Here is a 20,638-nt window from a genome sequence, read left to right as displayed (position 1 = left end):
GTGCAGTTGTTTGCCATCAAATCACATCTGACTTACGACCACCCCCTGTGTGGGGTTATCAAGGCAAGAGATGTTCAGAGGTGGTTTGCCGTTGTATTGTCGAAGGCTTTCATGGCCGGAATCACTGGGATGCTGTGTGGTTTCCGGGCTGTATGGCCGTGTTCTAGCAGCATTCTCTCCTGACGTTTGCTGTTGTTTGCCTCTGTGTCACACCCTGGTATTCCTGAGAGGTCTCCCACCCAAATACTTGCCAGAATCAAAGTGGAGAGTGTTTCCATGAAAGGGGGGGGGGGGTTCGAATCTCGGTTTCCCAGATCTTAGACTGACACCTTAACAACTATACCACGCCGGCTCTCTATCTGTTCTCCCAGTTTTGTAGATAGAGGATTGGACTTGGGTTCCAAATCTGGCAAAGTTGAACTTCGACTGAGGACACTATGTGTCTCAGTGCCTTGGTTGGTAAAACTGGAATTTAGTTCTGTGCAGAGTTCTTTTGTGACTAAATGAAACAAAGGTAATGTTGCAGTCCATTGTGATTCATGGGCATAATGCACAGGTGTCAAACTCGCGGCCCTCCAGATGTTATGGACTACAGTTCCCATCATCCTCTGCCAGCATCATGCCAGCGAGTTTGACACCTATGGCATAATGCATTGGGTGGGGTGGAGGGGGGTTGGCATGAGGCAAGAGGTCTGCTCAATTAACCCTTTGTTCCCCCTTGTGTGCCCTTCAGTTGAATCTCAGAACTGGTTGGGCAAACTGAGGTCCCCGATGTCCTAAGAAGAACCATCTTTCTTCTCGTCCCCCACCCAACCAATCCAAAAACATGCATGTGGCACAAAAAAAGAAGGGATGCATTATGGAGCACAGTTGCTCCAGATGGACACTGATTCAAGCGACAGACTCTGCCTTGTGCCCAGTGGTTTTCAGATTGTGTGTGTGTGTTTTTTTTAGGGCGCGGGCTATAGGGTCCTGGGAAGGTTGCTCAGTTTAATAAGACTCTAGTGGACAAGAACAACCTTGGGGTGCTGTGTGGTTTCCGGGCTGTATGGCCGTGTTCTAGCAGCATTCTCTCCTGATATTTCACCTCCATCTGTGGCTGGCAACGTCAACTCTGAAGATGCCAGCCACAGATGCAGGCGAAACGTCAGGAGAGAATGCTGCTAGAACACGGCCGTACAGCCCAGAAACCACACAGCACCCCAGTGATTCCGGCCGTGAAAGCCTTTGACAATACAAGAACAACCTTGTTGGGGTAGGACAAAGATCCAGATAGTTCTGCAGTTTTCCACAGTGGCAACTGCAAGATTGATTGATTGATTGATTGATTGATTGGATTTGTAGACCGCCCCATCCCCGAGGGGGCTCTGGGCGGTGCACAACAATATCCACATGTATACAATATATCATAAGGGTTATATCATAAGGTTCACAATAGTGACCACATAACAATCATTACGTTTGCTAAAATCCAGTAAAATCCATTAAAACAGCGGTCAGTACAAAAATATTAGGCGTCCCAAAACCCAATTCATTAGAAGCCTCCCTAAAAGGAGGGAACGGCCGGACTCCTCCCTAGGAGGGTAGCATAGATGGAACCAAAAATAAGACGGTAAAATAAATGTGTAAGGGGGGGTCGCCCCACTCAGCGACTGGACACAACCCAAAGGCCCAAGGAATGATAGCTCAGTCTAACAGAGCCCCATCGCGAATTCACCAAGGTCCCGCAGGGCCCGGACAGCTGGAGGAAGAGTCCTGGCCCATAAAGGTCCTGGCCCGTGTGGAGCTTTGGCCCATAAAGGTCCTGGCCCGTGTGGACCTTTGCATCATTGAGGGGCCAGGAACCACCAGCAAATTGGCCTCTGCTAAACGCAGAGGCCGAGTAGGGGCATATGTGGTAATGCGGTCTCTAAGGTATCCCCAGGAAACTCCTCTTAAAGTTAGTCTTCCTGTGTGTCCCATCCCTGTTCTGGGCAACAGGTGTACCTTGACCATGAAGGTCCGTGTTGTTATCATGACTGATAGTGTTTGATACTTCTCCCGAGCGTCAAGAGGTACGAGTCCGGTCTCCTTGTAGCGACCAGCACAATTTTTGGGTTATAAGCATTCAAGAGTCAAAGTTCCCTTTGTCAGATAATGTTGACTCTTGAAATCTTGTGCCCTGAAAATCTTGTTTGTCTCTGAGGTGCCGCTGGACTCAAATCTAGGGGTTCTACTGCAGACTTAACGTGACTTCTCTCTGAAACAACCACTGTGAACGAGCCATTTCCTTTATTCCAGTTATACCCTAAAACAGCCTGCCAGTTAATCCGGCACCCGAGTCTGCATCTTGTAAATTCATTCTGCTAATGGATTGGCAATGCCCTTACATTGGGGGAAAGCTTGTCCCTAAGTGGAAGGAAACAGCCTGGACTGGCCCACCGAGACTAGAGTCACATCTAGATATTGCCCATTATCATGGTGTGCTATAGTACTCGAAAAGTAAAAAACTGACCTCTATTCACTGGCTGTCCTCTCAACAGGACTGTCAGCCACCAGGGTAGTAACAGATGAAACAAAAAACAAAACAAAAGAAAGATAGAGAGAAAACAGAGAAAAACCCCCAAAGCCGCCTGGTCCAAACGTTGCAGGTCAAGGTAAAAGCGGGTTCAGTGGCGTAGGAGGTTAAGAGCTCATGTATCTAATCTGTAGGAACCGGGTTTGATTCCCAGCTCTGCCGCCTGAGCTGTGGAGGCTTATCTGGGGAATTCAGATTAGCCTGTACACTCCCACACATGCCAGCTGGGTGACCTTGGGCTAGTCACAGCTTCTCGGAGCTCTCTCAGCCCCACCTACCTCACAGGGTGTTTGTTGTGAGGGGGGGAAGGGCAAGGAGATTGTCAGCCCCTTTGAGTCTCCTGCAGGAGAGAAAGGGGGGATATAAATCCAAACTCTTCCTCCTCTTCTTCTTCTTAACATGACCACTGGTTTGCTGATCCAGCCTCCAGCCTCAGTGCAGGTATTGTGGGGTTAATTGTGGGACCTCCTTGTTAGCCTGAGAGCCAGAATGGTGTAGCGGTTAAGAGCAGGTGGATTCTAATCTGGAGAACTGGGTGTGATTCCCCACTCCTCCACCTGAGTGGCTGAGGCTTATCTGGTGAACCTTTCCTGCTGGGTGACCTTGGGCTAGTCACAGTTCTTTCTGAACTCTCTCAGCTCTGCCTACCTCACAAGGTGTCTGTTGTGGGGAGAGGAAGGGAAAGGAGCTTGGAAGCCACCTTAAGTCTCCTTACAGGAGAAAAAGGTGGGATATAAATCCAAAACTCTTCTTCTTTCAGAAGCTTTATGGGCTGTTGTTAAAGGAATGTGTTTGCAAGATCTTCACATCCCCTGAAGAGGCCAGCCACAGATGCAGGTGAAACGTCAGGAGAAAATGCTACTGGAACACGGCCATACAACCCAGAAAACCCACAACACCCTCGCTTTCACAGTGTTCAGTTTGTTCCTAAATGCTCCAGAATTGGGGGTCAGCAGCAAAGCAGACAAAACAGCACATGCCATCAAATTATTCAGGGTGGGGAGACTCAAGTTGATTGTGGTGGGCTTTGAAGGGATCGCTCCACTGTGACCAATGAGGTTCAGGACTAGGAAGTGCAAATTGATGCACATTGGGGTGTGAAAAATCTGGGCTTTAAATTTACACTGATGGGGTCTGAACAGGTGGGGGACTGACCTTGGGGTCACGGCGAGGTGTGGGAAATGCCCCATGGCTCTCATCGCGGCTTTCCTACTTTTCAACCTTTCATTGAAAATGCCCAACCTTTGCTGTGGTTGCCTCCATTAAGAAACAAGCTGGACAAAACCACAGCATGTAAAATAGAATCTGAGTAGTTTGAACTTCTAGTTTCTTTGGGTTTATATTTCTTCCCACCCCCTTTCCAGTTTGCTATTAGCATGAAAGTCACTCCTCTGTTCCTGCTGGGTATGGGAGAACAGTGTCATGCTCTTTCCTGGGGTAGACAGTCCGTTGGGTTGCGTTCTAATAGCCAGTGAGCTGGAGAAGACGTGGAGTTTTTAATGATAGGCTTTTGATCTTCCATCCCAGGGTAGGAACATTTTCAAAGTCATTTATAAGCAGGCAGGGTTTAGAAGTAGAAATGGGTGAACTTTGACACGTTGCCGTTGTATGGAAATTACAGGCTCTGTCACTGGGACCTGAAAAACCCGTCTTCTGGTTTTCTTCCTCTGAATTGGAACTACTGCTTAATGGAACAGCAGCTGCTAGGCGTGCAGCCCTTCGCTTCTAGCTGGGCTGGGCTGGGCTGGGCTTGGTAACAGGGAATTTTCCCTAGAAGGTTTTTGAAACATAGAGTACAATTACACCTGCAATTCCGACAGGCCAAGGTCTGGGTGGAAAAGGTGTTAGAACATAGCACGTTATTCCAGAGTGATCTGGTACTGTCTGGTACGTGTGCATTTCTTTTCCTCTCTTGCCAGTTTGAGCATGTTGTTGTTATTATTATTACTACGTTTTACGGCTCTGGCCCCTACCTGGTGGAACAGGCTTCCAGGTGAGATCAGGGCCCTGCGGGACTTACAAAGTTTCCGCAGGGCCTGTAAAACGGACCTGTTCCGCCAGGGGTTTGGCCCAGCCGGGATGATGTCAACTCCGCCATAAGAACATCTGGCCTCCCGTGGGTACATAAAGGGGGAAGGAGGGGCTGAAGCCATCTGTAGTTTTGGTATTTTATATATTATTTTATTGTAAATTATGTATTTGATGTCTTAAACTGTTTTAGTGTTGATGGACACCGCCCTGAGCCTTCAGGGAGGGCGGTATATAAATAAATACATACATACATACATAGATACGTACATACGTACGTACATGCGTACATACGTTCATACTTTCATACGTTCATACATACGGTCATACATACGTTCATACGTTACATTTATACCTTGCCTTTTTCTGGCAGACTCAAGCGGCTAAGGTGGTTCCTAAGGTTGAGAAACATAGGAGGGTAAGGAGGGAGACAATCTCTGTCCGACGTTTCGCCTGCATCTGTGGCTGGCATCTTCAGAGGTGTATCACAGAGAAAAGTCTGTTTCACACTGTGTCTAAGTGAGAAGGGAAAGTTTAGTGTGGTATATTGTCCAAGTGCCAGGGTGTATCCTAGGACATGGACAATATACCACACTAAACTTTCCCGTCTCACTTAGACACAGTGTGAAACAGACTTCTCTCTGTGATACACCTCTGAAGATGCCAGCCACAGATGCAGGCAAAATGTTAGGAACAAAATCCACCAGACCACAGCCACACAGCCCGGAAAACCCACCAGAACCAGTTGAATCCGGCCGTGAAAGCCTTCGACAATACATTAAGCTTGCTTCCTCTTCAACATGCCATTCCTTCAAATATTTAAACGTGGCTATCATGTCACCCCTTTTCCTTCTCTTTACCTGAACACCGAAACACTTTAAACACATTTCCATGCTTACAGGTAGGGACCCATAGGCCTTGACTTATTGGCCATTCTCCTGCATATGGGGCCTGATTTTAAATTATGCAGAGAGCTGTCCTGGCTTCGAATTGAAAACGTTGAACATTCCAGACCTGTGCAGAATTTGGAATCCTGAGAATCTCTTGACGATTCTGTTAAGACGTTTCTGGTCCTTAGGACTGGCAAAGCAAGCTGTCTCCGTGAGAAAGGCAGGGTATAAATGAAATGAACAAACAAAGGAATGAAGGGTGTAAATGTTTTGTAAATCCCCTGGGGAAATCTTAATAAACTTTTCAGAGGGTTGGTGGGTAAATAATCAAGTTTCGCCTTGGCTGCAGTAACTAGCTGGCATAATGCAAGCATTCTTGGAGAGAGAAAATCCTGGCCTCATAAGCGTTATACCCCAGATGTTCTTTCCCCACCACAAGATTCAGTTTACACAAACCAGCGTGTGACAGAAGGCCTGCTCTGAAAACTGTGAATGTACACATAGACCAGAGCATCAGCTTCCTCAAAATAAAATTGACTAAACCAGTGATGGCGAACCTTTTCGAGGCCGAGTGCCCAGATTGCAACCCAAAAACCACTTATTTATCGCAAAGTGCCAACACGGCAATTTAACCTGAGTACTGAGGTTTTAGTTTAGAAAAAACGGTTGGCTCCAAGGTGTGCATTACTCAGAAGTAAGCTTGGTGGTAGTTGGTGGCTTTGCTTTGAAGCAACCGTGCAACTCTTCCAATGGGCGAATCACGACCCTAGGAGGGTTTACTCAGAAGCAAGCCCCATTGCCAGCAACCGAGCTTACTCCCAGGTAAAGGATTGCACTTTATTTCTTTGCATGAAAATCGGTGGGGTTTAACAGCGCTTAACAGGGTTACCTACACTGCTTCCCCAAAACTAGGTCTTAGGTTTAATGCTAATAATCGAGCCCAACAGCCCAGGCCAGCCTAGATGTGTGTGTCGGGGGGGGGGGGGGGGCTCTGTTTGTGCGTGCCCACAGAGAGGGCTCTGAGTGCCACCTCTGGCACCCGTGCCATAGGTTCGCCACCACTGGACTAAACCATCACTAGACTAGCTTGACCCTGGCCCCTGATACCGTAGCAGACTATCCCTGTAAACCATTCTGCACTAAACGGCTTCCCAACAGTGAGCCAAAAGCTAGCTCTTGAAAAATAGTTCTCAGATTCAGCATTACAGAACATTGCTCTAAGGTTTCCAATAGAATCGAGTCACGGAAACCAAGATTTTCCAGCTAATTACACCTCAAGGTCTACATATTTAATGTCCATCATATGCGAAAATGTAGCAACTCCAAGGACAGATCCGCGTGACGTTACCTGCTATCCCTGCACGTTACCGGGAAAGCAACTAATAAATGCTAGCGAACTAATTCTAGCATATCCAGTGTGGAGGAGAATGTTTAAAATTCATTTTTAACAGGATCCCCCTTTTCAGCGGTTTCCTTCTCTCGCCCTCTGCACTTCGATGCTGCAGGTTAATCAAATCGGGTTTGAGAACCCCGTTGCCATAGAGATGGCCAAGATGTCAATTTCAGGCTTTCCATCTTCAATGCTGACTTTGTGAAAAGGTGGGGCGAAGTGGGGGAAAGAGGGAGCAGTCAAGATCTGTACCGAAAACACGGACCAATAAATGCGTCTGATTGCGTGCTTTTAGTGTTACAGGGTTAATCCTTAACAAAGCACTCCAGATCGTGCATAGTCTTTGCAACTAGACAGACATAGGTTATCCTTGGGGTTAAGTGTTAGCTGGTGCTCTGGTTTTGAAACAGGAAGAGGATCTTTGTCCCAGGAGGCGTGTTCTCAGTGCTTTTGAACAAGGGGACTGGATTTTTTACACAGAAAGCTGTTTAATGCTACGCTGCTTTACAGACTGTAGCAGGTACAACCTTTCCTGCCTTCAATAATGCCATTTCATCTCCCACTGCTTCCTTCTGCATAAATTTCGTCTGTGCCCAGGCCCTCTGCCTCTCTTATCTTCTCATCGCCAGCATGGTGGAGTAGTTAGAGCACCTGCCAGGAAAACCCACCAAGACAGTGATGGAGAACCTTTTCGAGACCGAGTGCCCAAATTGCAAACCAAAACCCACTTATTTATCGCAAAGTGCCCACACGGCAATTTAACCTGAATACTGAGGTTTTAGCTGAGAAAAAACGGTTGGCTCCAAGGCGCGCATTACTCAGGAGTAAACTTGGTGGTAGTCAGCGGCTTTGCTTTGAAGCAACCGTGCTACTCTTTGAACAGGTGAATCACAACCCTAGGAGGGTTTACTCAGAAGCAAGCCCCATTGCCAGCAAGCGATCTTACTCCCAGGTAAAAGATCGCGCTTTAGTTCTTCGCATGAAAATCAGTGGGGTTTAACAGCGCTTAACAGGGTGACCTACACTGCTTCCCCAAAACTAGGTCTTAGGTTTAATGCTAATAATCGAGCCCAGTGGCCCAGGCCAGCCTAGAAATGGGGGGCGGGGGGGAGGCACTCTGCGAGTGTCCACAGAGAGGGCTCTGAGTGCCACCTCTGGCACCCGTGCCATAGGTTCGCCATCACTGCACTAAGACCTGGGAGACCTAAGTTCGATTCCTCCTTCTGCCACGGAAGCGCATCGGGTGACCTTGGGTCCATCACACACTCTTAGCCTCATCTACAAGAAGAACTTCCTGATGGGGAGGGTGGAGTACGCTGCCTCTGTGGGTGGTGGAGTCTCCTCCTTTGGAGGTTTTTCGGCAGAGGCTGGATGGCCGTCTGTTGGGAGTGCTTTGTCTGTATGTCCCTGCATGGCAGGGAGTTGGACTGGATGGCCCTTGTGGTCTCTTCTAACTCTGATTCTGTGATTTTGCCCCGTAGACATTCACGAGATCCACAGCGCATGCCTTTGTGCATTATACAGCAGCAAGGGTTTGTTGCTGCTTCCCTGCTGACTGCCTGCTTGCTTGCTTGCTTGCTTGCTTGCTTGCTTGCTTGCTTGCTTGCTTGCTTGCTTGCTTGCTTGCTTGCTTGCTTGCTTGCTTGCTTGCTTGCTTTCTTTCTTTCTTTCTTTCTTTCTTTCTTTCTTTCTTTCTTTCTTTCTTTCTTTCTTTCTTTCTTTCTTTCTTTCTTTCTTTCTTTTCGATTTTTATACCACCCTATCCCCGAGGGGCTCCGGGCGGTGTACAACATGTAAACATAATACAACATAAGATGGCTAAAACCTTTAAAGGCAGCGATAAAAACAATGGAAGCTGAATCTAATAAATATAATACAATAAATACCAGTATAAATATGAGTGGCGTCCAGCAACTCCATTTTCAAAGTCCTCTCCCCAAGAGGGAGGGATGGCGAGTCCCGTTAGATGGCAAGCGGCCCAGGTGTAAGGGACTTCTGTATGTACGAGGCACGTTTGCAAATAGGGCCGTACTTCCACTCCTGTGTTTTCAAGGCTGCAATCCAAGGCATGCTTGAACTTCCTGACTGTCAGGGTTGCTTGACAGTGGAATACACTGCCTCGGAGTGTGGTGGAGTCTCCTTTGGAGGTTTTTAAATTTTTATTTATTTATTTATTTATGGGATTTTTATACCGCCCAACCCCCGAAGGGCTCTGGGCGGTGCACCACACAGATTCCACATACAAAATATACAGACAAAACCTCCATTAAATTAAAATTTAGATTTAGATTTAAAATTTTTAAAACACAGCGGTAGATTCAATAAAAATGGCGTCAGCAATAACCCCAATTAAACCCTCCCAAAGAGGGGGAAACAGGACAAGAATAAGTCCCCTAGATGACAGGGGGACTCTGACCCAGAGGAATAGAAGGGGGCACCTTTGATCAGTGGCTGACACTCCAAAGCCTGGTGGAACAACTAGGTCTTACAGCAGGCCCCATGGAACTCTACTTCCAAGATCCCGCAGGGCCTGGACAGCTGGAGGAAGAGTGTTCCCCCAGGCAGGGGCCAAGGCTGAGAAGGCCCTGGCCCGAGTGGAGGCCAGCCGCATCATTGAGGGGCCAGGAACCACCAGTAAATTGGCCTCTGCTGAACGCAGAGGTCGAGTGGGGACATATGGGGTAATGTGGTCCCGAAGATACGAGGCTGGATGGCCATTTTTCAAGGGTGCTTTGATTGTGTCTTTCTGCATGGCAGGGGGTTGGACTGGATGGCCCTTGGGGTCTCTTCCAACTCTATGATTCTAGGCATTCAACAGAAGTGTTGCAAGTGTTTTCTGTAGTTGTTGACAACTGTGGTTTTTGCCACTCTTTTCAAATATATATAGGACAGAGGAGGGGTCATAATATCATTTAAGCGGTAGCCTTTTTTCAGAGGAAGATCTGAAATCTGCTAAAACAAACAAAAAACAAAGTCCTGATTTATGTGAAATGTTAAGAAACACTTTCAGTTGGAACCCAGGGGTTCCGTTCTACTGATGGTGGTCCCTTCCACAACCTTCTTGTATTTTCCTGTGTTCAGGCACCCAAATGGAGCCCCGTGCCACCCAGAAATTCTCCATCTTCATTCAGTCAATTTACTAGCAATGGGTTATGCTTAGGAGTTCAGAGCAAATGACCCTGAATGATGGCTGGTGTTGAGGGGAGTAGGCCGTCTAGGGGAGTGGGTCCCAGGCAGGTACTCTGACTTCCTGTAATGGGATTTCCTGTCTTCTCTGCTCCAAGAGTGTCAAAACACGCACATTTGCCGTGACGATAATATGCTGGGCTTATTGCGCAAATGTGACACGGTTTTCAAACGGATGTCCCACGTACCTGGGATTCCTCAGAAGCTTCGAGGAAAGAAGATCACCGCAAATACATCCTGATGTCTGTTACTACCCTGTTTCCCCAAATATAAGACATCCCCGAAAAATAAGACATCATCATCATCATCATCATCATCATCATCATCATCATCATCATCATCATCATCATCATCATCATCATCATCATGTAAATGTCATAATATTAACCGCCCTCCCCCCCCCCGAAGGGCTCACATTGTACAGAGGTTTTGCTGAAGTGCTTAAAAATATAAGAGCATCCTCGAAAAGTGGAGAAGATCGTGAGTAAAAGCTTTTTGTTTGAAGCACATGCCCAATTTTAACAGAACACAGAAAAAATAAGACATCCCCTGAAAATAAGACATAGCGCATCTTGGGGAGCAAAAATTAATATAAGACACTGTCTTATTTTCGGGGAAACACGGTAGTTTCTCTCTCCACCCGGCTCCAGTGGTCTGCTGCAGGGGAGCTCTAGCTGTATTTTAGGGAGCGTTCTTGGTACAGCCTGGCCAATGTCATCTGTGCCCAAAAATATGTCTCATCATCCTCTGCAGTTCTCCAGGTCAAGGTTTGGGGGGGGGGGACCTCCCTTCACTGTGTAGAAATCTTAAAAGCTGCCGATCCTTCTTCACAGAGGCGCGTAGCAAAAAACGTTTCTGCTTTGAAAGTCGGGCTAATCAAAGCAGCCCGTCCTTTGGAGGAGCCGAGACAGAGCTACACGCTTTGACTTTTCTATTTTTGGGCTTTTGAAGAAAAAGCGAACGTGCAAAGCGACCGTGCAGTTGAACCAGGTTCTGAGCTGCACTACTACGCACTTCTGTAAGCTGCTTTTCTATGAACTTTTCTTGGCTGGGCTGGAAAAGTGAACAGTGGACGCAAGTAAGTTCACAGATTTGGTGCCCTTGGACATTTAAAATGTTTCTACGCAGAACGGAGGCACGTCTGCCGAGAAAGTTAATATGAAGTTTCACTGTATTTGGAAGAGGACAGGAGTGGTGCCAGCATGGTTTAGTGCATATAGAGAAATAACTCATTGCTCCTCCAGATGATAAAGACTACAGTCTCCTATCATCCCCTCCCAGCATGATGCGGGTAGGGGATGATGGGAATTGTAGTCCATAACATCCGAGGGGTCATGAAGCCTGATTAATCTGTGGTTTTAGTGGCTGAGAGCAGTGGACTCTAACCTGGTGGACTGGGTTTGTTTCTCTGCTCCTACACATGAAACCTGCTGGGTGACCTTGGGTAGTCACAGTTCTTTCAGAACTCTCTCATCCCCACCTACCTCAGAAGGCGTCTGTTGTAGGGAGAGGAAGGGAAGGAGTTTGCAGGCTGAGAAAAGCGTCATATAAATCCAAATTCTTCTTCTCTTTCTCGGCCGCCTCCTTGTGGATTTCTTGCTTCCGTGCTCATCTTCAGCCGGCTGTGCGCTGTTTATTCCTCTCCGTGATGGATATTGAGCAAAACAAATTCAATGCTATCTTTCTGCATCAAGTCTTTATTCTGCATCAGGCCAAATATTCAATGCTTCTTTCAGTTTTCTGTAATCCTAGTCCAGTGCTTGTTATATGTCTCATCAGTTTTGATGATATCAGCTTCCACTGTCTAGTCTGCCTTGAGTTTCAGTCAGAGAGGCAGACTATAACCATGATTTTTAAGAAAGTTCACCGTTGCTCCACCTTGCGCTGCTAGGCAGAGGTTAATTTCTGTACAGAAGGGGCATCAATAAGGGCTCTTAGACAGCAAAGATGATGTTTTGTGTATTGACTAAGGACTAAGGAGCAGCAGTGGCGTAAGAGGTTAAGAGCTCGTGTATCTAATCTGGAGGAACCGGGTTTGATTCCCAGCTCTGCCGCCCCTGGAGCTCTTCGTGTAAGGTTTATCTGGGGGGAATCTAGATTAGCCTGGGCACCCCCACACACTCTAGCTGGGTGACCTTTGGGCTAGTCATAGCTTCTGCGGAGCTCTCTCAGCCCCACCTACCTCACAGGGTGTTTGTTGTGAGGGGGGAAGGGCAAGGAGATTGTAAGCCCCTTTGAGTCTCCTACAGGAGAGAAAGGGGGGATATAAATCCAAACTCCTCCTCTTCCTCTTCCTCCTCCTCCTCCTCCTCTTCTTCTTCTTCTTCTTCTTCTTCTTCTTCTTCTTCTTCTTCTTCTTCTTCTTCTTCTTCTTCTTCTTCTTCTTCTTCTTCTGAAAACAATTGTCTTGGTGCTTCAGTCGTTCATTACATTTTTACACTTCAGTCGTTCATTACACTTTTCTTCAGAGCACCAGGTAAGTTGGTTTGCCAAGACCATTCATAAAACTCGGTGGAATGTGATCATCTGGGTCAGATAATTCCACCGTCTGTTCCGGTAAAAGCTGGTATTTTTCCGCTGAGCTGTGTGGGAGTTCACGGAAGCGGCGCCTTTCCTTCTACCAGCCGTTTTTTTTTAATTCTTTCCTTATTGCATTAGACATTGTAATGGTGTTTGCAGCCTAGGTCAATTTAAACCAGATTCGAGAGCAGTCCAAGGGAGAGTCTAAAATGTCAGTTGAGACAGTATTGCAGTCTCAGGTGGCTGCACAAAAAATATGCAGTTGTAGCTATTGCATATGTGAACAGATCCTGCTTTGTTTTGGTTCTGGTGGGTTTCAGAGCTAGTGACAGGTTCGAGTTGATTTTACTCCTAGCGTCTAGCCAGCACCATGGTTGGAGATTTTCAGAGGTGTATCACAGAGGGAAGTCTGTTACACACTGTAATACACCCTCCTCATGCAAATGTGTGGATTGGTCTGGATCTTGTTCCTAACGTTTCGCCTGCACCCGTGGCTGGCATCTTCAGAGGTGTATCACAGAGGGAAGTCTGTTACACACTGTAATACACCTCTGTGATACACCTCTGAAGATGCCAGCCTCAGATGCAGGCGAAACGTTGACTTATGTTCTTAAAATTCCTGACCAGCTTCCCCAATAACTACCTACTTTGTTTTGTACGTGTTAACTTGATCCGAACAATTCTGGTGGATAGCATGCTGTCAGGATCACGGTTTTCTGGTTGATGTAGATTATTTTGTGTACTTCCAGTTTCTCCGGCTTGATAGGAAGAAGAGTAGGTTTTTACACTCTGCTTTTTCTCTTACAAGCAGCTTACAAACTCCTTCCCTCCTTCCCCCTGCAATAGACAGCTTGTGAGGTTGGTGGGGCCGAGAGAGTTCTGAGAGGACTGTGGCTGGCCCAAGGTCACCCAGCTGGCTTCATGTGGAGGAGCAGGGAAACAAGTCCAGTTCACCAGATTAGAGTCTGCTGCTCAGGTGGAGAAGCGGGGAATCAAAACCCAGATCTCCAGATTAGAGCCTGCCCCTCTTAACCACTACACTGCACTGTCTGTAAATTGATGCCATTCTGGCACCCTGCTGAGTTCAGGTTTGTGGGCCGACTTCCTCTTCTCCCTGATCCCTCACCCCACCAGCTTGCTCCACCAGCTTTTCCTAGAGTGGTCATCTTCTCTAGTCACTTGCGTCTTCTCACGGTGTGGTCAAAGTACAATAGCCGCAGTCTAGTCATTTTAGCTTCTAGGAGGGTTGAGACTGTGGTGGTTTTATTCAAATATCTGTTCATCTCTCCACTCACACCAGCTTAACGTAGCTAGGTGAAATTAGCCGAGCTGACAAACACCTTGATTTTTTTTTTACAATAATGAGTTAAACTAAACTTTTGATGGCTTAGCTTGTGGATTTCGCTGGACGTGTGTTTCTTGCAGTTGCTACTACCAAGAAGGGGAGGCTGATAGAAAACTAACACCCACTGTACAACTGATAGGCTGTCCGGTAGCCTACGAGGCTGAATTAAGAAGCGAGTCCCTTTGTGAACCTGAGTGAATTCTTATTCTGTTTGCAGTGTGTTGTGCCGTTTGAAAAATGCCGTTCTCATTGCCTGTCTGTCCCAAGCGGTTTTGTTCAGCTTGCAAAACTAACCAGCTCTTCTTCATTCAATTCGTGTCCTGAGCCAGCAATTCAAAGCCTTCTCAGTGTGATGACCGACAAGGACTTTGTGTGGTGCCCTGTCCAGGGCAGGGCCAAGGTTTTTTGGGCAAACTATGATCCTGGCACCCATCTAGTTCAGCATTCCATTGTCTATAGTGGCTAACCAGATGTTTCTGAGAATCCCACCAGCATCATACAATGGGCACAGCTGCTCCCCCTATGAACCCCAACCACTTGGCATTCCGGCATGCATAGTCTTTACTTATGGAAGTTACATTCCAGCCTTTGACCTCCCTGCCCTTCTCCGTTACTCCCTCTAATCCCCCCTAAGAGTCTCACTAACTCTAGTGCAGTGATGGCGAACCTTTGCCATTCCAGATGTTATGGACTACAATTCCCATCAGCCCCTGCCAGCATGGCTGATGGGAATTGTAGTCCATAACATCTGGAGTGCCAAAGGTTTACCACCACGGCTCTAGTATCTGCCAGGAAGCATTTATTTATTATATTTATACCCTGCCTCATACGAGTGTCTCTAGGTGGCTTACAAAGGTTAAAAAAATAATATAAACCACAATAAAAACCTCATGAATAAAATGTAACAAATAAAACAGTAATCACATTAAAATAACCCACCCTCACTTCCTCCTCCCCCCCTACCAGCAGCTGTAAAAGGGGGGTTCCAAAGGGGGTTGAGATCTTTGCCATACACTTAAACCATAAAGGGTAGGTGCATGGCGATTCTCCCCAGAGCGGGAGGACATCTTGTGGAGTGGTTCCCATTGTCCCACTGAGGAGGCAGGAAATGACTTTTTTCCTCTTCCTGTTGGGAGGAACCGCCCCCAAGACCTTCTCCACAGGGAGACTATTCCAGAGCCTGGGCACGATCACGGAAAAACCCCTCATGGGTGCCTCCGACCTTCAGCGGGAGGTATCACTGCCCCTTGATGGGTAGGAGAGCATTCCCCCGTAAGCTCAGTGCCCAGGCAGGTAAATTCGGGCACAGGCACTACTTCAGGTCGGCAGAGCCCAAACCATTTAGGGCTTTTGCTTGATCAACATGCATAGGCGGGGGTGGGGAATAGAAGATATTGTTTCCAGGGTGAGATCTTGTTTTGTAAGATACAAAGGAAAGCGTTGGGAAGGGCAGAGCTGGCCCGTAACCCACACACAGAGACTTGACATCCCACCAGTAGGGGATACTTACCGTGAAGGGACCTTCTACTGAACGGGTGGAGGACGTCTGGGCCCCTCCCTGAAGCGAACAACGGTCTCCGATTATACACCATCCTGATCCTGAACTTGACCTCGACTCTCACTTCCTTACCTACTAACGGAACCTTCCACTGCTTGGACAGTCACTCACTGGAGTTAAGATGGGCGCCCAGCCGGTTCCCAGGAAGTGATGCAAAAACTACATCCTGTCTCCCTGAGAACGAGCTAGGAAACACCCCATCCAGACGTCCTCCACCCGTTCAGTAGAAGGTCCCTTCACGGTAAGTATCCAATGGACCGATCCCACCAGTTGAGGAACACTCTGCAACGTTTCCTTGGGCCTGTTGGGAGAGGGAAATTCCGGGAAATAACGATCATAAACAAAATAAATATTCCTGTGTAATATTTCCCCCCCCCCCCCAGAACCTTAACCTAAACGTGCGATTCTCCTGATTTTTTCCCCCCTGCAGATTTTCTATTTTGTACATACATTGATTTGTATATACTGTATATGATGACTTCGGTGGGCAGTGAACGTACTCGGGGCACGCGAGACAAAGCACAGATTTCAACCACGCAGCCAGCACAGCCACAGAAACAAGTAGTACAGGTAAGGGCGAGTGTGCTCCGGTTGTGTGTAGGGGTTACGTGTAAGGAGGGGTGGAGATGAAACGAGGCTTTAAAAACTGTCCTGTCATTTCTCAGTTGGTGGAAGTACATAACTGATTTTCCTCTGGTGGTACCCTTATTGTTGAGTAAGATGTTGAAAAAATACAATCTGGCTTTTTCTACAAAATACTTGGGGTACCACACTCTGTACCATATGCTGTACTATGCTTAGAAACTGGTCAGAACCTACTTGAAACAAGAGCATGGCTGAATATATTCAAGTATTGGATCAAACTATGTTTTAACTCTGATGAGCGCAGTTTAACATATATTGTGCGCCCAGATCTATTTGCCTCCGAATGGTATCAATTTCTTAAATCAAAAATCTACTCTCTAGGTTTAATAATTTAAGATCTCTGTATGCTGTCACCCAGAGAGATTCTGCAAACCTTAAAAAGCAGTCTTTTAGAACAGGAATACCATATCTTGTTGGGGCAAGCAAATAAATCATGCTCACCCCTTTCTGTTGGAATAGTACCAGAACAGGGGCACATAGCCAAATACCTTGAACTATTAACTGAACCCCAACAGAGATGGATTATTACAAGGGCCAGATGCAATACTTTTCCATCGGCCATTACAAAGGGTCGCTACCTATCTATCCCTCTCCAGGATCGGGTCTGTCCACACTGTAAAAACCAAGTGGAGACTCTTGCTCACATTATACTTGACTGTCCGAGATATGTGGGTATTAGGAATTTCTCTCCTGGGCGGGTCTTAGACAAACCTGAAGGAGACTCTGACAACTCTGTTGTGGAGCTTTTGTTAAATGACACAGAGGCCGTGTTCTTGGAAAAAAGTAGCAAAATTTCTTTTACAAGTGACAGAACTTTCTAAGTAATGTCCAATGCTAGATACAGTTTATCTGTCTGTGTTTTGAATGTACTTTTGATTTGTACTTCAGGAATCTCTGTAACGCTCTGGAGTCTATTTTAATATGCCTAATAAAGGTTGTTGTATTGTTGTGTTGAGTAAGATTAACCTGAAGTCTAGATTTGTTCTTATGAATACTCAGTGGGACTGGCAGTGTGCACGGCTGTTACCAAGACCAATGTGGTATGTGAAAGGAGTGTTTCTGTTGGACAAACACATGGAGCCGCCCTGCAGAAAGTCAGTATTGCCTGCTCTGGCTGGCAGCTGCTGTCCAGGGTCTCAGGCTGAGGGCTTTCAAATCATCTGCTGCCTTTTAACTGGAGATGCCGAGGATTGAACCTGGGACCTTCTGGGTGTCAACCTGAGTCTCTGCCACTGAGCCCCACCCCTTGTTGTGAAACCAAGTTGCCCTTTTTGGAATTCAGGAAATCCTGATTTATTTATTTACAAAAAAATAACCTAAATATGGGAAGAAACAGTTGAAGGTTCACAGACTGACAATATGAAATTCTCAGAATGCGTTCAATGCATTCTGATTTAAAATCTGAGTGAGAAATGACATTGACCACGTGTTACCCAAGGAATCCAGATTGTGAACAAAAATGAGAAGAACCATCAGAGGTGGTTCCATATGGAGCAGGTTTTTAAGCCAGGGTTCGAGCCCCATATGCAAACAGCTGTCATGTCCCTGGGCTATTCAGTAACGAGACTCCGTGTTAAAACGTGAAAAAAAGCATCTGGAGAAGGCATTTAGACTTCCGTTGACAGAACTAAGAATTGGGCACCAAAGCAACTTCCACTATAGAAAAGGAGGAAAGAAGTTGATAATAAAACTGCAAGGATTGTCATGCCCTTATATAAAGCCGTGGTGCGACTGCACTTGGAGTACTGTGTTCAGTTCTGGTCGCCACATCTCAAAAAGGATATCGAAGAGATAGAAAAAGTGCAGAGAAGGGCAAAGAGGATGATTGAAGGATTGGAGCACCTTCCCTATGAGGAGAGGCTGCAGCGTTTGGGACTCTTTAGTTTGTAGAGGAGACGTCTGAGGGGGGATATGATTGAAGTCTATAAAATTATGCATGGGGTAGAAAATGTTGACAGAGAGAAATTTTTCTCTCTTTCTCACAATTCTAGAACCAGGGAGCATACATTGAAAATGCTGAGGGGAAGAATTAGGACTAATCAAAGGAAACACTTCTTCACGCAACGTGTGATTGGTGTTTGGAATATGCTGCCACAGGAGGTGGCGATAGCCACTAACCTGCATAGCTTTAAAAAGGGCTTGGACAGATTAAAAAGGGCTTGGAGGAGAAGTCGATCTATGGCTACCAATCTTGATCCTCCTCGATCTGAGATTGCAAAGGCCTTAGCAGACCAGGTGCTCAGGAGCAGCAGCAGCAGCAGAAGAAGACCCTTGCTTTCACATCCTGCCTGTGAGCTCCCAAAGGCACCTGGTGGGCCACTGCGAGTAGCAGAGAGCTGGACTAGATGGACTCTGGTCTGATCCAGCAGGCTAGTTCTTATGTTCCATTCCCCTTCCACGTCACATAACACCTCCCCTCGGTACCAGTTCCCAGAGAGGAACAGCACCTCCCATTCTCATGGGAATGAGAGACGACAAGGTCTTAATTAGAACAAAACAACCCACCCTCCCTTACACTTTGAAGTGCAAAAGCCAGCAGGCATCTAATGAGCAGAATAACTAGGAAGAGACTAAATTATCAAGCAAGGAAAAACAGTTCAAGAGAAAGGATTCCACATCCCAGTTGGGAGACGTGGCAGGATCAGGCTGCAGCAGGACGAGATCGTGATAGCGGCAGATGATGTGGTTTTTCCATAATTTCCTCAGGAGAAACAGTTCAGGGGGAGGGGAGGGGAGTGGTGCTACATGTACTCTGGTTAGAGACCAAAACTCGAATTATAATGTCTTAAGACATCTCTTGTGCATGCGACATTTTAGGTTTTTTTTTTCTATTTCCAAGATGTCATCTTTGGGTATAACTTGTTTGACCACGTGCATATTTTAGTCTTGCATGGTAGCAGAGCATAGAGTTCTGTTTGATGGAATGGGCAGGCAGGCAGTGATATATCTCCTCCCCCCGCCCCCCCCCCCGGCAGAAGTAGAGGGCAGCCAAGACCGCTAGTGACGCATGTCTGTATAGCTTCAAGAAGATTCACCAGAAGACTGCAGTGGTCTGACTTACGATTGGTTAACCCTGGGATGTTGAACTCCTCTAGATGTTCATGGATAACCATTTCCATCAGCCTCTGTGTCAGACCTCGAATCCGGAAGTAATAGAAACTGTAGGTTTGTTCTAAAGCCTTTATTTTGACACGAAAGGACAACATGAAGCAAAGAAGAATCTGAGGTTCCCGCTCAAATCTACTGCCTATATCCCCCAAAGAACCGTAGCCAAACGGCTCCTGCAATTCCCACTACGGCCCTGGCCCCGGCCTGGTGGAACACTCTCCCTCCAGCTGTCCGGGCCCTGCGGGACCTTGGTGAGTTCCGCAGGGCCTGTAAGACTGAGTTGTTCCACCAGGCCTTTGGAGTAACCAGCCGTTGATGGTGCCCCCCCCCCCCCCCCGCTTCTGTTCTCGTCTCTGTTTACATCTTCTTATTGATGGAGCCCTCAGTCTTCCCATTTAGGGAGGGTTTTAAAATGGGTTTGCTGGGCGCCTTGACTTCGATTTTAAATTTTGTACTAACTGCTGTTTTTAATGGGGATTTAGTAATCTATTTATATTGGAATTTAATTGTTTAGTTTTGATTGTGTTTAGTTGTATATGATTTAACTTTGTTGTACACCGCCCAGAGCACTTCAGGGATAGGGCGGTATATAAAACTAAACAATAAATAAAATAAATAAATACAAAGCACTACAAGCCTGGGAACAGCTCACACTTCCCACATGCTAAGATCAGTTCTGTCAGGGCTGCCTGCCGAAGGAGAGAGAGCTGGACCCCTGCAGAGTGCAAAGCAATGCAGAGCAATACCATTCCCCTTTGCAGTGCCTGCCACCCATCAACTGGCAGGTCCAGGCCTGACACCCTGTCAGCATGTTGATAGAGGCTGATGGGAATTGTAGTCCGTGAACATCTGGAGGGCCAGAGTTTGACACTCCTGGTTTAATCAGTGCATCCCCTCCCAGAAAAAAACCTAATGAAACGGGGCCAAGGAAATCAAATGCTTTTACTGATGAAGGGGGCCCAAATATTGATGGAAGCAAAGATCCTAAAGGAACTCTTTCTCACAATACTAGAACCAGGGGGCATTCATTGAAAATGCTGGGAGGAAGAATTAGGACTAATAAAAGGAAACACTTCTTCATGCAACATGTGATTGGTGTTTGGAATATGCTGCCACAGGAGGTAGTGATGGCCACTCACCTGGATAGCTTTAAAAGGGGCTTGGACAGATTTATGGAGAAGTCGATTTATGGCTACCAATCTTGATCCTCTTTGATCTGAGATTGCAAATGCCTTGGCAGACCAGGTGCTCGGGAGCAGCAGCAGCAGGCGGCCATTGCTTTCACATCCTGCAGGTGAGCTCCCAAAGGCACCTGGTGGGCCACTGCGAGTAGCAGAGAGCTGGACTAGATGGACTCTGGTCTGATCCAGCTGGCTTGTTCTTATGTTCTTAACTGAATGCGCCTTCTGTC

The 20,638-nt window shown here is 46.8% G+C and overlaps 1 protein-coding gene and 1 non-coding gene across 2 annotated transcripts in view; both read left to right on the top strand.

The window, feature by feature from the left end:
* Positions 1-2,419: 2,419 nt before the first annotated feature.
* On the top strand, positions 2,420-2,551 carry LOC125437349. The gene has a single exon (XR_007245188.1). It is a non-coding gene; the product is annotated as a small nucleolar RNA SNORA3/SNORA45 family (small nucleolar RNA).
* Positions 2,552-3,345: 794 nt separating this feature from the next.
* Positions 3,346-20,638, top strand: part of UBAP2 (ubiquitin associated protein 2) — a 110,722-nt gene continuing 93,429 nt past the window's right edge. Inside the window, exons 1-2 of the mRNA XM_048503279.1 lie at positions 3,346-3,394; positions 15,905-16,044. Coding sequence (XP_048359236.1) covers positions 15,946-16,044 — 99 coding nt within the window. The 5' untranslated portion in view covers positions 3,346-3,394; positions 15,905-15,945. The remainder of the gene's footprint in view (positions 3,395-15,904; positions 16,045-20,638) is intronic.

The sequence above is a fragment of the Sphaerodactylus townsendi genome, linkage group LG07 (genome assembly GCF_021028975.2).
Source record: "Sphaerodactylus townsendi isolate TG3544 linkage group LG07, MPM_Stown_v2.3, whole genome shotgun sequence".
NCBI classification, from domain to species: domain Eukaryota; kingdom Metazoa; phylum Chordata; class Lepidosauria; order Squamata; family Sphaerodactylidae; genus Sphaerodactylus; species Sphaerodactylus townsendi.
The sequence above is the reverse complement of the archived record's forward strand: the minus strand, read 5'-3'. Positions and strand labels throughout refer to the sequence as shown.